The sequence below is a fragment of the Suncus etruscus genome, chromosome 11 (genome assembly GCF_024139225.1).
Source record: "Suncus etruscus isolate mSunEtr1 chromosome 11, mSunEtr1.pri.cur, whole genome shotgun sequence".
NCBI lineage: Eukaryota > Metazoa > Chordata > Mammalia > Eulipotyphla > Soricidae > Suncus > Suncus etruscus.
The window spans coordinates 28,791,293-28,808,654 of NC_064858.1; the positions used below are offsets into that span (position 1 = coordinate 28,791,293).

The 17,362-nt window shown below is 47.1% G+C and overlaps 1 protein-coding gene across 2 annotated transcripts in view; it reads right to left on the reverse strand.

The window, feature by feature from the left end:
- Window positions 1–14,287, reverse strand: part of AEBP2 (AE binding protein 2) — a 76,205-nt gene extending 61,918 nt beyond the window's left edge. For both annotated transcript variants that reach the window (XM_049783814.1, XM_049783815.1), the window contains exon 1: window positions 13,548–14,287. In XM_049783814.1, coding sequence (XP_049639771.1) covers window positions 13,548–14,287 — 740 coding nt within the window. The remainder of the gene's footprint in view (window positions 1–13,547) is intronic.
- Window positions 14,288–17,362: the final 3,075 nt, after the last annotated feature.

Genomic DNA, 17,362 nt, shown 5'->3' on the forward strand with positions numbered 1-17,362 from the left:
GGGGACCAAACCAGGACTTAGAAGCAGAACTGCCTGCTTTGCTCAAGACCTTGTGTTACTCTGAGCGAAGCGAAATCTCTGCATGCTTCCTCACTTCCTCTGGCTGTCTGTGCAGCTGAAATGAACTGAACTTCTCCTTTCAATTACTGGAGTCTCAGATTCTTAAGCAAATGACAAAAGTAGGTCTCTCCTAATAAAGCCTGAGACGTTTTTGTAAATAAACTGTTGTAGAAATCTGTTTCCTTAAATCATTCAAATACTGTTCGGTTCTTTATATGCTAGTAAAGAGAAATAGAGGAAGAGAAAAGGATAAGAATGTTTCTCTTTGTCTCTTGACTCACACTAATGGTGAGAAAGAAGATAGATGTGTATCAGGTTCATCCACATTCAGCTTAACTGAATAATCACAATGTTAAGAGGAATACAACAATGCCAAAACCAAATGCTAGAAGAATAAAGATAGTTACGAAGGCTAAGCAGTAGCATAGCAGGTAGAACAAGGTAAAGCCAGGTTCAATCCCTGGCATCTTATATGGTCCCCCCACAGTGCTGAATGACCCCTAAGGACTGCCAAGTGTAGGCCATAAACAAAAGAGATAAGCACTGATTTTAATCTTTAAAAGGATGGGGAATATGGTGGTAGAGCACATGCAACACATGTGTAAGGACCTGGGTTCGATCTTGGCATCACAAAACTGAAGTTATAGCCTCAAGAAAAAATTAATATGTATTTCAACGTAAGAATAAATATGAAACAGAAATTAAGAATATGCTTTGAGGAGTGGAGTGGTGGCACAAGCAGTAAGGCATCTGCCTTGCCCGCACTAGACTAGGACCTAGGATGGACCAGGGTTCCATTCTGCCTCCCCCCCCCCCCCCCCCCCGCATCCCATATGGTCCCCAAACCAGGAGCGACTTCTGAGCGCATAGGCAGGAGTAACCCCTGAGCAGCACCAGATGTGGCCCAAAAACAACAACAAAGTATCCTGGACTTAGATAAAGGATAAGAAAAAAATACCAGGCTGGAGCTACAGCACAGTGGAAGGGACCAGGTTCAATTCCCAGCACCCATATGGTCCACCGAGCCTGCCAGGAGCGATCCCTGAACACCACCAGGTGTGACCCAAAAACCAAAAAAAGGAGGGAAGAAAACCTATGTATTTATGTATGTGTACATACATATGTACATTTATATTTTGTTCGGACTTCTATTTAGCACTTGCCAAGTACATAGCCTGGTCACCACAAAACTCCAAGTTGTCAGGGGCCAGAGAGATAGCACAGCGGTAGGGCTTTTGCCTTGCATGCAGAAGGGCAGTGGTTCAAATCCCGGCATCCCATCTGGTCCCCAGAGCCTGCCAGGACCGATTTCTGAGCAGAGAGCCAGGAGTAACCCGAGCGCTGCTGGGTGTGACCCAAAAATAACAAAAACAAAAAACCTTCCAAGTTGTTACTTTATTATTTATTTTTTGGTTTTTGGGCCACACCCGGTGACGCTCAGGGGTTACTCCTGGCTATGTGCTCAGAAGTCGCTCCTGGCTTGGGGGACCAGATGGAACCGTAGTCCGTCCTAGGCTAGCGCTGACAAGGAAGACACCTTACATCTAGCGCCACTGCAACCACCCCAGCACTCACTTTTTTTTTTTTTTTTGGTTTTTGGGCCACACCCGTTTGACGCTCAGGGGTTACTCCTGGCTATGAGCTCAGAAATCGCCCCTGGCTTGGGGAGACCATATGGGACGCCGGGGGATCGAACCACGGTCCATCCTACGCTAGCGCTTGTAAGGCAGACACCTTACCTCTAGCGCCACCTTCCCGGCCCCAGCACTCACTTTTTAAGAAAAGAATAAACCAGGGAAAGGGAAAGGGAAAAGGAAAGGGAAAAGGAAAGGGGAAGGGGAAGGGGAAGGGGAAGGGAAAGGGAAGGGAAGGGAAGGGAAGGGAAGGGAAGGAAGGAAGGGAAGGGAAGGGAAGGGAAGGGAAGGGAAGGGAAGGGAAGGGAAGGGAAGGGAAGGGAAGGGAAGGGAAGGGAAGGGAATAAATCTAAGGCTTGGAGAAGTGAAACTGTTTGGGGCTGAAGGGACTGCACAGCAGGTAAGATGTTCGCCTTGCATGGAACTGACCAAAATTCAACCTAGCATCCCTTATAGGCCAAGGAGCCTTCCAGGAATGATTCCTGAGTGCAAAGACAGAAGTAATCTCTCACCACCACCAGGTGTGGCCCAAAATCAAAAAAAAAAAAAAATTATCCCTGAATACAGAGCTAGGAATAAGTCCTGAGCACTACTGGTATGACTCAACAAAACCCCACCCCACTAAAAAAAAAAAAAAAAAAGAAATGTTTTGCAAAGTGACATGTACCGTATTTTCTGGCGTATAAGACGACCCCTAATTTTACAGTTAAAACATAGGTTTAGGCCTATATTCGCTGTATAAGACAGAACGTTCCTGTGCTGCAACTGTATGTACCACAGTGAGCCAATCACAACAAGCAAAGGTTCAAAGGTTCTACTGTAATAACTTCCTCTCTGTCCCTGGCCAATCTGAGCAGGCTTTTTACAGTATAGATTCGGGTACAGAACATTGTAGAATTTGCATGCATAAAAAGCCTGCTCAGATTGGCTGAGTTAGAGAGGCGGTCCGAGCAGCCTTGCAGTGATTGGTGCAGGATCGAGTTGGAAAATTCGTTTTGTGACAATATCCAGGCGGTTTTTTGTTTAGCGGCATATTGAAACGTTTTTCGAAATATACTCGGCGTATAAGACAACCCCCGATTTTTGGTTGACTTTTTTTGTTTCAAAAGTCGTCTTATACACCGGAAAATACAGTAGGCAGTTTCTATAAAATCAGTAATACAGGGCCAGAGACAGTAGAGTGGGCAAGGTGCTTGCACCCGACCCAGGTTTAATCCCTAGTACACCATATGCTCTTCTGAGTAGCACAAGGAGTGATTCCTGGGGTCAAAGCCAGGATGAAGCCTGATTACTGCTACAATACTGAATACTCTTTTTTTCTATTGAGTAATTTTCTTTCCTTTTTTTTTTTTTTTTTTTTTTTTTTTTTTTGGTGTTTGGGTCACACCCAGCAGTGCTCAGGGTTACTCCTGGCTCTATGCTCAGAAATCACTCCTGGATGGCTCAGGGAACATACGGGACGCCGGAAATGACCTGCATAAAAGGCAAATGCCTTACCTCCTTGCTATCTCTCCAGCCCCTCTATTGAGTACTTTTATAAATCCCTCTGCCTAAGAAATAAGGACAATGAATTCAACAGAGACCCTGACACATTCATCTGATCTAATCATAATGCTGTTATTTCTCCAGTTTTATAGTAAGCAGTTTCTCCACCCTTTTTGGGGGTTGCATACTCAGCAATATTCAGATTATTCTAGACTCTGCTTAAGAATTACTCTGGGTATTGCTCTGGGAACCATATGGGATGCAAGGCAAGCATCTTACTCATCTTACTCTCTATGAAACAGCTAACGATTTTTGAGACAGAATTCTTTCAAATTAAAGGCCCATCCTTTTTTGCAAGTCAATGTTCCTTTCCTTAACTTACTACTATGAATCAGTCTGGAAAAATAAGGAAAGTTCCTGTTCCAATTAAAACCTCGATGAAAATGCCTTTTACTCAGAAAGAGTTAACTTTTCTTGCCTCTGATTCAGTCTCCCAAGAATGACTCCGCCAGTGACTTTTACCCCCTAGTGTCTCCAGTTCACACCTGTACTGATCCTCTGGCACCTTAATTGGTTTCCTAACTCCCCAAAGTGCCTTCTATTACATAGGAATAATACTCCTGCAACCCAGACGTTTCATCATTCACCCAAAATATTGTGGGTGAATTTCATTATCCACCTAAAATAAACCCAAAATAGAATTTCAAATATCTAGCACCGTGCCAGGAACTTTGGGTAGAGAAATGACCAAAGTGGCATTCTTCCTAACTTTCAGGCAACATGTAATCCATCCAGAAAGGGGCATAAGTTACTCAACTTATGAAAAGAACAATGAAGAACTGGAAAGCTAGCCATGCATATAAACAAGATTCAGAGCTAAGGCACAAAGGTACTAGAAGCTATTAAGACAATGTACATTTGTATGGACATGGTTAAGTCCCCTTTTGAAATGTGGATCTTGATTTAGTAACTATCTGCAACAGTGCTAGCTGTCTTCCTGTGTTTCATTTAGTTTTTTAGAAATTCTCTTCACCATTCACCTACCCATAAAATCATGTTCTCTTTACCAAACTCAGTCACAACTACAACAATTTTCTGTTTTAAATCTGCAAGATGTCTATGTGTATGTGGTGCCAGGATCAAACCCAGAGAATCACACACATGAGGGAAGCATTCTATACTAAGCTACAATACTACTTTCCAGATTTCTGTCTTGCTGTGAGGGATCAGAAGCATTCCTGGTATTGCTTGAGGAACCCAGCAGAGAATCAAACCTAGGGTTCTTGAAGACAAAGCATGCACTTTAAGCCATCTCCTCAGTCAACCCAGGTTTAACTTTAAGTCACAAAAAGACTTATGGGAAAAGTAGAAAATCTATCAATTTGGGGCCAGTGAGGTGACGCTAGAGGTTAAGATGTCTGCCTTGCAAGAGCTAGCCAAGGAAGGACCACGGTTTGATCCCCCGGCGTCCCATATGGTCCCCCCAAGCCAGGGACAATTTCTGAGTGCTTAGCCAGGAGTAACCCCTGAGCATCAAACAGGTGTGTCCAAAAATACAAAAAAACAAAATATATCAATTTATCTTTTTGTTTTGAGGCCATAACTGAGGGTATTCCAGGCTCGGTAGTCAGGAGACTAATACCAGGGATAGAACTAGAGTTTTGGCCCGGAGAGATAGCACAGAGGTGTTTGCCTTGCAAGCAGCTGATCCAGGACCAAAGATGGTTGGTTCGAATCCCGGTGTCCCATATGGTCCCCGTGCCTGCCAGGAGCTATTTCTGAGCAGACAGCCAGGAGTAACCCCTGAGCACCGCTGGGTTGTGGCCCAAAAACCAAAAAAAAAAAGAGTTTCCCACTGGAAAGTATGCACCCCAACCATTATTTCCCAGCACTATTTTCCAGCCCCATATTTTTATTTGTTTAAATACACTTAGCAGTTTTCTTTAAAAATAAACATCTGGGGACCCGGAGAGATAGCACAGCGAAAGGGCATCTGCCTTGCACACAGCTGATCAAGGACGGATGGTGGCATCCCATATGGTCCCGTGTTTTGTGTGTGTGTGTGTGTGTGTGTCCCCATGCCTGCCAGCTGATCCAGGATGGATAGTGGCATCCCATATGGTCCCATGTGTGTCTGTGTGTGTGTGTGTGTGTGTGTGTGTGTGTGTGTCCCCATGCCTGCCAGAAGCGATTTCTGAGCACAGAGCCTGAATTAATCTGAGTGCCGCTGGAGCTGCTAGATTTGACTTACAACTCAAAAAAATACTTTTTTAAATAAAAAAAATAGACATCTAGGGGCTGGGGTGATAGATAGTAAAGCTGCTAGGACAACTGCCTTGCACACATATGGTCTGTGTTCAATCTCTAGCATCCCATACAGCCCCTAGAGCCTTGCCAAGAGTAATTCTTAAGTATAGAGCCAGGAGTTACCCCTGAACACTGCTGAGTGTGGCCCAAAAACAAAACATCTGGGGAAGCACCAACACTTTTCTTTCTTATCACCGTGAACAAGGCACAATGCTAACTACCACCAGCAAGCAAATCCTCAGAGTTACTTTTTCTTTTTTGTTTTTGGGCCACACCCGGCAGTGCTCAGGGGTCACTCCTGGCTGTCTGCTCAGAAATAGCTCCTGGCAGGCACGGGGGACCATATGGGACACCGGGATTTGAACCAACCACCTTTGGTCCTGGATCGGCTGCTTGCAAGGCAAACACCACTGTGCTATCTCTCTGGGCCCCAGAGTTACTTTTTCAATGTGCAACCATCCATCTGATCTTTGATCCATCTTTTACCCACACAGTAAAGTTTTCATTTAGTTCAATATAACTGTTTTCCACAAATGCAAGCTCCTAGTCATAAAAATGTGGACCATTAAAATCTATTATATTACCCAAAGCTTTGTACTAATGCGTGAATAGATTGAGTATTTAAGATTATTCTAAGTAAAAGGCATCAGGCTGGGGATATGGCTCAGTCACATAGCATATGCATAAAGCCAAGGATCCAATCTACAGGTATAACAAAAATAAAGGGAAAAGAAGTAAAAGAGAAGGAGGTATTGAAATAAATGTTAAATTGCTTGAAACTGCCAATTCTGTAGTGGAGTATTTTGGTCTAGCATTTCTTTTTATTACAAGTTTCTGCTGTGCACTTGCCAGACATTTAACAGTTTGGACTGTACGCTTCTGGCATTTCAGATCTTATGCAGATTCGTACCAGTCACAAAGATTAGCCACCAGTGATTGTTTATCTGTGAAGTCAGTCTTTCCCACCCATGAAGTCAAGGGCTTTGTCCTTCTTCATTGGTGTCCTCATTCAGCTGAGAACAGTAGCTGGCAGAAAATGAGAAAGTCTATGTACATCTCTAGAGTAAATACTTATCCTGTAGTAACTGCTCAATAAATTGTAAGCCAAATATTACATGTGGCCTCCCAAGTATCTTACAAGATAGAAATTATATAATATGCTCATAACTTCCATAATACCCCTGGCCACCCAGACAGAGACCAGAATTCAAACTCTCAAATCTTCCATCTCTTTTCACTCACTGAGGGGAAGGAGCTTCCAAGCAGTGCTCAAAATATTTAGTCAATGTTTTAAGCCAAGGCGTGCCAGATAGTCCAAAGCTAGGGCCCACGGATGTGGAGCTGTGGGTCCCATGGAGTCACCGTCTGCATAAGGAGTAGGATTTGGTGGTTGGGGTTTGAACTTGAGTTCTAGTGTATGGCAGCATATGCCAGTAAATGGCTCTATTTCCTTAACCCTCAGATCTTTCAGACATTACTCTCTACTTTCTTCCTAACAAAAATGTCACACCATTCTTCCCTAAAGTCATTACTGGGGGGCCAGAGCAATAGCACAGCAGTAGGGCATTTGCCTTGCATGCTGCCAACTGGAACAGACCCAGATTTAGATTCCCAGCCATCTCATATCGGTCCCCCGAGCCTGCCAGGAGTGATTTCTGAACACAGAGCCATGGAGTAACCCCCTGAGTGCAGTGGGTGTGGGCCCAATCCCCACAAAAGTAATTACTGGGCTGGAGAGAGCACTCCATTTGGATTCAATCCCTGGCCCCACAGGGCCCCCAAAAACACCATCTAGCACTGATTCACTGATCTGGATGTAGCAGCCCTCTTAAGTAATAATGGATGTAGTTCACTGTTGCAGATTTTCTTTATTTTGTTTTGGGACACTCATAGGTGTTCCATGAACAATCTAAATCTAGTCCAGAGATTGAACTGTCAAGCATATACTCTGAGCTATCTCCCAGGTCCCTAAGGCAACATATTCTAATATGCTTTTTAGCAAAATTTACAATCTCAGAGGTTCACAATTATGTAATACATACTTGGCTTTTTTAGGCTATTCCCAATTTCTGTTCAGTGCATCCAATATGGTGCGAGGGATCAAACCCAAGCCTCCTACATACAGGCCCATAAGCTCCAGTCCACTGAGCTTTTGCCCTTAAATCAGTACTTCTTAGACCAACTGAAGTCACTGACATTTTCTCAGAGAAATGCCATAAAAAAAAGAAAGAAGAAAGAAAAGAAATGCCATATAAAAGACCTTGCTATGTTCTCACAGGCCTCATCCAAATATACCCTGGCCTTGATCATCAAACATCAAATACAAAAACCCAACCAAAGGCCCCAATTCCTGATTCTGTTTAGTCTATTTTACTTATACATAATTGTATTGCAGGCCTTCCCCTTTTATTTAACTATGTACTTTGCCAAAATGTAATCAAAATCAAAAGGGGCTGAGATCTTGAAAGGCTGACAGGGAAACACTGGTGAAGGAGACTGGGTCATGAAGAATACCCAACCCTAACTTTACAAGTTTACTGCCTCAACCATACAGATCTTTATAAATAACAGAACACCACGTCAACAAGCACTTGCCTTCTAGTGCTAATAAATTTAAAGGTTCCTATATCTATGCCAAAAGATTCTGATCAGATAACGGGAAAATTGAACAAGTGTTTGGGGCCTCTTTTCCCAATGCCTAAATTTAGCTCACCTTCAGAATTTGAAAGTGACACATCTGGGTGTTCAAATTTTAATCCACATGTTTTAGGGGTTTTTTTTTTTTTGGGGGGGGGGGGTCTGGGGAATTTGGGGAATGGAATGGGCATATCCAGAAATACTCAGGGCCTAGTCATGGCTCTGCACTCAGGGATCACTCCAGAAGGACTAGAGGACCATATAAAGTTCCAGGAATAGAAGCCAGGTCTATCACAAGCAAGGCAAGCTCCCTAAAGCCTTGTCCACTATACTATTGCTCCAATCTAACACACGGAAGTTATTTAAGGGCTTAGGGTCAGGATGTATCTCAGAGACAGCTTTTCACCCTTAGTGTGAGAGATCTTGGGTTAATCTCCTGGCACCACACACACATGCACACACACGTGCACACACATACACACACACACACCTTATTGACCATGCATGACACACTCACACAAACGTCCTGGGTTAGTTCCTTGGCACCACACACACACACACACACACAAAGGACTTTATTGACCATGCATTTCACAAACACACACACACACACACACATACAATAAGAACCTTATTGACCATGAACTTGCATTTTTATCACCCACCTCTCTTCAAAGCCATGCAATTTTCTTTCACTTGACACCCACATTCATCAACAAAAGCCTGTAAAGACGTTTGTGTGTAGTTTCTTAAAGTCCTAGTTTATGTTCTAGTTAAAATACATATATGGGGCCAGAGTGATAGCACACCAGGTAGGGCGTTTGCTTTGCATCTGGCTGACCCCTTCAATCCCCACATCCTATAAGATCCCCAAACCTGCCAGAAGTGATTTCTGAGTGTAGAACCTGGAGTAACCTCTGAGCGCTGCCAGGTGTGGCTCAGAAATCCACGCCCCCCCCCAAAAGAAAATATTTTAAAAAAAAACAAAGAACAGTATTACCAACCTGTCTATATAGGTAGGAAGCTAACAGTAACTTTCATACATAAACAGATTCAATAGCTACCATTAGCATGCAAACTAAAAAAGTTGAGGCTTCTTAAATTCTAAAGTTTTATTTAAAAGTTAATCTGTTTATTCTTGAAAAGAAAGCTACTTTAGGGATCTGTCTTAACTAGACATTAAAGAAAATCCCACTATAAACTAGAAAAATTTCTAAATTTACAGAATAAACAGGCTAGAGCACTTATAGTGTCTTGTGTCTTTTTTTTTTGGCGGGGGGGGGGGGGAGAACAGGGGTTTGCACACACACACAGCAACACTCAGGGCACCAAGTGAGGCACCTTACCGCTGTACTGTCTTTCTGGCACCCTTTGCTGATTTTGAGTAACTTTCTCACTAGGGGAAATTAATGGTTTTTCTACCAAGTGTCATCTAATCATTTCATAAATGATTATTTTCATTTTCATTTTCACCACACAACACACTTCCAATACAGGTTTCTAAAGTGATGCCCTGGGATCACAAGTTTTACTAAAACTCACAATTTAATTTTTTCATAAAAAAATAAATCAGAGGGGCCGGAAAGATAGCATGGAGGTAAGGTGTTAGCCTTGCATGGCAGAAGGACGGTGGGTTCGTAATCCCCTGGCACCCCATACGGTCCCCCACCCCACCCCCCCGAGCCTGCCAGGAGCAATTTCTGAGCATAGAGCCAGGAATGGCCCCTGAGCGGTTGCCGGGTGTGACCCCCTCCCCCAAAAATAAAAAAGAAAAAGAAAGCACTTTCTGCTGAAAGATTTCAAAGATTTTAACAAATTCTGAAGCATGGTAGATAAAGTCAAGTATGATGTAATTTCTATGTTAGAGAAAAACTGAATAGACATTCTAATAGAGTAAATTTTAAAGATAATTCATTGTGATAGGAATGCCTCAAGTTTTCTTAAAAGCACTCTAAAACCACAATATCCTTCCATCAGCTACCAAAATAAAGACTTCCTACCATGAAATCAATCTATGAAGTTCAATTAAGATTGTTGTAATCTGTAGGAGAGAAAAACTATGGTAATTTCCAGTTTTTAAAATAACTTTGAAGAGACTGAGTGATAGCACAGTGGGTAGGGGAGTTGGTCTTGCACACAGCCAACCTAGGTTTGATCTCTGCATCTCAGATGATGCAGCAACCAGCCAGTAGTAACCAGCAGCAATAACCCTAAGAGCCAGGGTGTGGTTCCCTCCCCCCCCCCACCACCCCACAACCCCACACAAAAAAGACACTTAAAAGAGCAACCCAGGGGCATTTCAAAATTAAGATTTTTCGGGGCCGGAGAGATAGCACAGCGGCGTTTGCCTTGCAAGCAGCCGATCCAGGACCAAAGGTGGTTGGTTCGAATCCCGGTGTCCCATATGGTCCCCCGTGCCTGCCAGGAGCTATTCTGAGCAGACAGCCAGGAGTAACCCCCCTGAGCACCGCTGCGTGTGGCCCAAAAAAAAAAAAAAAAAAAAAAAAATTAAGATTTATCAAGACCATTAGTTTCACCAACAAGACTTCACACAAATGACAATTCTGTTACTCTGAAATGGAAAAACTACAATATTTATAGTCAACAATGTTTGCTCATGAAGAAAATGTGTGTTGCTAACCAATTATAATCGTATTTGTAATCGTGGCACCAATATTACTGGCTCCTTATTGTGAAATCCAAATGGAAAAGTGAGATATTCAAAGACATACTCAACAGATAAGAAATAAAGACAAAACTTGAATTACTAAAATATTTAACAGTGACTCATTTTCTCCTAATGAGACATAGTGGTCTGATACTAAGAAAAAATAAGATTCTGACACACAACTTGTGCTATATCCGATTTTAAACTTGTGTGAAGTTGAAAGAGCAAAAACTCAACCTTTTTTTTTTTGTTGTTCAAGTCCCACCACTTCCATTCTCTATTACTGTGCTCAGCTTGCTTATCTGTTAACCAGAAATCAAAATAATACCTAAATAATACCTATCTTGGTCCAGAGATATGGGAATGAAAAGACTGATATTTAAGTTGTGTGGTCCAGGCAAGATGCTGAGCCTGAGTACACAATGGGTAAGTAAAGTTAACTTAGGCAGATCCTGGTAGTGTAAACTGGGACCCACCTTCAAATTTCCATCAGTACTGGAGATAGATATGCAAAGTATGGAACAATACATGCTTCATTCTGTGCAATCCGCATCAATTTTTAATTTTTCTTGAAGACATTTTCCTTCTTGTCCATGACTAAACAGCACAAAATTCTTGTTAAGCTCACACTATTTCGGTGCATCTAAGATTCTGCCTTAACTAGCATTAAAATAAATGCCAAATCCACTCTAACGCTGTACTTTCAAAATATTTAGAGCTTCATTCCTTAAAACATTAAAATATAAACCAATGTTCATTTTTTTGTCAGCTAACAATTGGAATTCCTGGAAATGTAGAATATTTAAACTTTTAAATTCAAGTCAAAATCTCCTGTTCATCAAAACATTAGCAGATGGTCAAAATAAAAGCTAACGCACTTTAAGGAGAAGTGAGTAGAACATGCAGGATGGGGCTCTGCTTTAGATGTGCGTTAAAAACCGATGACTTAAAACAGGAAGCTTTCCAAAGGGATCAGAAGAAAAACCTGAGAGTCCTAACAATGTAATTATGACCAATTCTCTTTCAAGGTCGAAGGCAAATTTGGGGAGTTAAGTCTTCCTGTGACTTCAATAGGTTTTACAGAAAGAAAAAAAAATGTTGCAAGTTCTTCGGGGACCACTTTCCCGCACCCGGGGCCCCCGAGACACGATTTTATAAAGATGACACACTTTCCCCCACCCGGGGCCCCGAGACACGAATTTTATAAAGATGAGCATCTAAAAATCAATGCCTCGCCAGCAGCAGCAGAGAACCATTCTTTTCAAAGCACACGACTCAGATTCCAGCCAAGTTCCTTTTACAGGACACCCTTCTCTCCCTCTCTCCCCTCCGGCCACGAAGACTTTTCCTATGCTCGCAACTTTCTCCCAGATTTTCAAGACCAAACGCTCCACAGAGACCGCGCTGGGACCACATGCACAAGCCAGCACACGGGGCAACTTTGCAAGCGCTATGGGGGGGGACCAAGGGCTAACTAACCAACCTGGGGTGTCTGTTGGGGCTGGGGTGGGGTTTCCTCTCCCTCCTTCCCTCCACCCACCCACCCCGTCCTCCCCTCCAGACCTCCCAGGCAGGCAGGTCAGGTCCACGTGAGGGGTCTCCAGGGTGCACACGCCTAAGTTGGTGCCCAAACGCCAGCAATGACCAGCCATGTTGCGGGCGGGCGGAAACACTTTGTCAATCACGGCGGTGACAAGTGTCGTGTCGGGGACCCGCGGCGGCACGCGGCTAACTAACCTCGGGGTCCCGGGGGGCCTTGGGGCCTAATGGGGCGTATGTGTGTCTGTGTATGTATGTGGGGCCTACTGAGATGTGTGTGTGTGGGGGGAATGTGTGTACGTGTGTGATATAGTGTCTCACTGTGTGTGTGGTGTGGGGGTGTGCGTGTGTGTGTCTGTGTGTGTAGTGTGTTGTCTCCAAGCGCGGGCTGTCCTGGGGTCCGAGAGGGGTGCAAAGGCACAGGGGACAGAGGCCAGGGGAGAGGCAGCCTTGGGGGGTGGGGGAGTGGGACAGTGTGGGGTGCAGGCTGTCGGGGGGCCAGAACGGGGAGAAAGCTAGGTATCCGGGCTGCAGAGTTGGGAGCCGAGATCCCATGCATGCGCAAGGGGCGCGGCAGCCGAGGGGTTTGGAGGGGGGGACGGGGTAGGTTCTGAGTAGTGCGCCCGGGAGAAGTGGGGGAAAATTGGGGAGGGGAAGGATGGGGTGCAGCGAGAAAACACCCCCGGGTTTGGGGGGGGGTTCTGAGTCGTGCGCCTGGGGCAGGAAGACTTGGGGGGAGAAAAGATGGGGTGCAGCGAGAAAACACCCCCAGGTTTGGGGGATTCTGAGTCGTGCGCGGGGGGGGGGGGAGAAAGGATGGGGTGCAACGAGAAAACACCCCCGGGTTTGGGGAGGGGGTTCTGAGTCGTGCGCCTGGGGAAGTGGGGGAAAACTTGGGGGGGAGGAGAAAGGATGGGGTTGCAGCGAGAAAACAGCCCCCCCGGATTTGGGGGGTTCTGAATCGTGCGCCTGGGGTAGTGGGGGAAAATCTGGGTGGGGGGAGAAAAGATGGGTTGCAATGAGGAGACGCCCCCCCTAGTTGCCTCCCCAGTCAAGGACTGGGAAGAGACGCTTTTCCTGTGTGTGTGTGTGTGTGTGTGTGTGTGTGTGTGTGTGTGTGTCTCTCTCTCTCTCTCTCTCTCTCTCTCTCTCTCTCTCTCTCTCTCTCTCTCTCTCTCTCTCCTGGGCCACTCGATCTGCCTGCCTGACGGACCGACCTGTCCTCGGAGTCCATGCGGCTCAGGGGCTCCCCGTCCGACGACATCTCCAAGCTGCCGCGCCGGCCCCCGGAGGTCGCGCTGCTGCTGCTGCTGCTGCCACCGCCGCCTCCCCGGGTGGTGGTGCCGCCGCCGCCTCCGCCGCCGCCCCCGGTGCCGTAGCCCTCGTCGCCGCCGCTGGAGACGACGCTGCTGCTGCTGCTGCTGTTGCCGCCGCCGCCGCCCCCGCCAACGCTGCCCTGCGGCCCCTTGCGCGGCGCGGCGCCCGCCTTGGCGTCCCCATCGCCGCCGCCGCCGCTGCTGCTGCTGCTGGCCGCGCCGGGGCTGAGCGATCGCGTCTCCTCGCCCTCGCCCTCGCCCAAGCCCAAGCCCAAGCCGCCGCCAACGCCGCCGCTGCAGCCGCTGCTGCTGCCCGCCAGGCTCTCGGCGCTGCTCTCCTCCTCCGCCTCCGCCTCGGCGCCGCCGCTGCTCGCGTCCTCGTCGTCCTCGTCCTCCTCCTCCTCCTCCTCGCCGGCCTGGCTGGCGCTCTCGGGGCTCGGCTCCGACATCGTCTCGGGCTCCGGCCCCGCCGCGCCGCCCTCGAGCAGCAGCTTCGCCACCGCCTCCGCCTCCGCCTCCTCGTCCTCCTCCTCCTCCTCCTCCGGGGGCTCGGCCCGGCCTCGCGCCGCCGCGCCGGGCAGCGGGGGGCTGAGGCGGGAGAGCTCCTCCAGGTCGGCCATGTCGGTGAGCGCGGCGGCCATGGTGGCGCCTCCTCCTCCTCCTCCTCCTCCTCCTCCTCACTCCCTCCCGCCCGCCCCGGACTCGGCCGCCGCCTCCGCCGCCGCCGCCGCCGCCGCCGCCGCCTCCTCCTCCTCCTCCGGAGGTTGGGCCCCGCCGCGCTGCTGCGTCAGCCTCGCACGCGCTACGGAGCCCGCGCGGGGACAGCGCGGGGACCACTGCGCACGCGCCTGGCCCTCGGCGCCGGGTGCGCGCCTGCGCGAAGTTAAAAACTAAAGGAGACGCCCACCGCAGCCACGCCCCCTCGTAGCTTGGTCACGCCCCCTCGCCGACCCGACCCGCTTTCCTCTTCTCTTCCCACGCCTTCGCCTTTCCCCCCCCCCACCCTCGCACTCTTTCCCCCCCCCCCACCCCCGGGGCGGAAGTCGTCGTGCGCGCGCGCGCGCGAGCGGGCTGGTACATTTCACCCGCCCTCCCCGGTTCTCACGCGTGACTCGTTCATTCATTCAGATAGTCCGGCCGCCCGGCGGGAGGAAACGAGCAAAGCCAAAGCCCCTGGGTTGAAGTAGGAACTAGTACGGGTTCCAAAGCGCTCGCTCGCGATCTACTTGCCAAGGCGTGCAAATGAATGAAAGGTGCTGCCAAGTTTCAAACAGCCACCGATTGCCACTGGGTTTTTTGGGGGTTTTTTTGGAGGGGTCACACCTGGAGGTGCTTAGGGTTTCCTCGTGGCTCTGCACTCAGAAATCACTCCTGGCAGGCTCGAGGAGGGTCAAATGGATGCCTGGATTCCAACCACTAATCTGTCCTGGGTCTGCCACGTGCAAGGCAAACTGCTCTACTGCTGGCCCCATGCCACCGGCTTTGAAGCTGAACCGTGTCGGGCTCCCTCCGCCCCCCAAAGTTTCAACGCTGTCTACCCCATTAAACGAACGGCTCTGAGATTCCAGACCGTCCAAACTTCTCAACTCCGCGAATCTTTCCTCTTAAGAAACTTGCACGATCGTTACACAGTTGCAAAGGACGTGCACAGCGACTTTCAGCCATGTGTCACTATTTATTGTCACGCTGTTTCAAATATCGCCAATGATGGAGCGTCTCCCCCACAGCACACGCCACCCCCTCTCACGCCACAATAGATCCTGCTTTTTAACCCCCCTAAAAAAGAATAAAATGTAGTTCATGAATTCTAAATCCCCTCACAGTGCTACACCAGAACTTTGTGCTCATAAGGAACTTTACATTTAAAACTCCTTTATGGATCCACTTATATCTTCGTCATAAAATGTAACTTGAATTTTTTCAGAGTGGTTTTTAAATTTCCTGGGGACCATAACTCTTTCAGCGTTTCAACGGATCAAAAAAGCATTTCAAGTGCACAGCAATAAATATGACAATCAAAATTGTTAGAAATGAAGATACAACAACGAAAAGAAATGAAGCTAACACCTAAGTTTATTCCCCCCACATACAAAGGTCACTGATTTCAGCAGTGGACGAGTATTACAAGTAAACGTTCTACATTCGTGTGATTTCCAAGTTTTCAATTCCACAGAAGTAAGCATTGAGAAAACTTGCCCGCCTAAGTAAGTAGAGAAGAATGAATGGAGTTTTGTTAGTAATGCCACTCCATTCTTTGAACGCCTTCCAAATTATATGCCCCACAATCACATAAAGCTCCAAGAAAGGAAAAATACTTTTAATGATCCATCAGCCAACCCTGATTAGATTCTCTTTCAACTTTGTTGAGAACGTGGAACTAAAACCCCCATTTGTAAAAAGGATGTGTGACCCATTCCTATTCATCCAACTATTGTTCCTTTTGGGGGTGTCCCGGAGGTTTCGGCATCCCTGGGGTATGGCAGCTCAGTAAGATTGGGGATGGGGAAGAAATGATCTTTTCTCTTGTAAAATAGGGGAGGGGCGATTAGATAAAGGAGGGAGGGGGTTGGAATGGAGAACACTCTTCACTCTGACCAGCAGGCACTCTGCTCCTATTCATTCCCGCAGATTTATTTTAGGGGAGGCTACCTAAAACAAGGCAAGATTGAAAACTAAGGGCCTCCAACTGAATCTCCATGGGTAAACACTTCTCAGAACGACTTCTGATGCCACCAGAGACACTATGATACTTGCTACCCTGGGTTTTAGAAGGGCCCCAAATACCCTCAAGAGAAAGCAGAGCTAAAATGAAGAGGAGGCATGCTTTATAGATATCTTTAAACATACACCCAAACACACATACTGCAAAATACTAGCCTCAGACATCAGAAAATAAAGCAAATAAGGACAGAGGGGGAATGTCTTATTACCAAGAGTTGTGAATTAACCATCTAAACGTAAGCTACAAGTATTTAAGCCCAGGAGACTATGGTTGGTTGTGCTAATCGAACAAATTTTCATATGTAATTTAGAACTGGGGGGGGGGGGCGGAGATAATATAAGGCCTTAAGGGTCTTGACTTGCATCTCCCCAATTTCAGTTCAAATCCTTGGCACCACATGTGTCCCCTCCCCCAAGCACTGCCAAAAGTAACCCCTGATCTTACAGCCAGAGCACCCCCAAAAGTGGGCCAGAGTGATAGCACAGTAGCAGGGCATTTGCCTTGCACGTGGCCAATCTGGGACTAACTCGGATTCAATTCCCGGCATCCCATAGGGTCCCCCGAGCTTGCCAAGAGCGATTTCTGAGCAGAGCCAGGAGTAACCCCTGAGCAATGCCAGGGGTGGCCCAAAATAACAATAAAAATTTCAAAGAAAGTAGGAGCCAGGGGCCCGGAGAGATAGCACAGCGGCGTTTGCCTTGCAAGCAGCCGATCCAGGACCAAAGGTGGTTGGTTCGAATCCCGGTGTCCCATATGGTCCCCCGTGCCTGCCAGGAGAGCTATTTCTGAGCAAACAGCCAGGAGTAACCCCTGAGCATCGCTGGATGTGGCCCAAAAAACCAAAAAAAAAAAAAAAAAAAGTAGGAGCCAGAGTGATAGCACAGCAGGTATGGCATTTACCTTGCACTCAGCTGACTTGGGTTTGATCCCCGCCATTCCATAGTGTCCCCTGTCCCCTAAGCCCGCCAGGAATGATTCATGAGTTCAGAGCCAA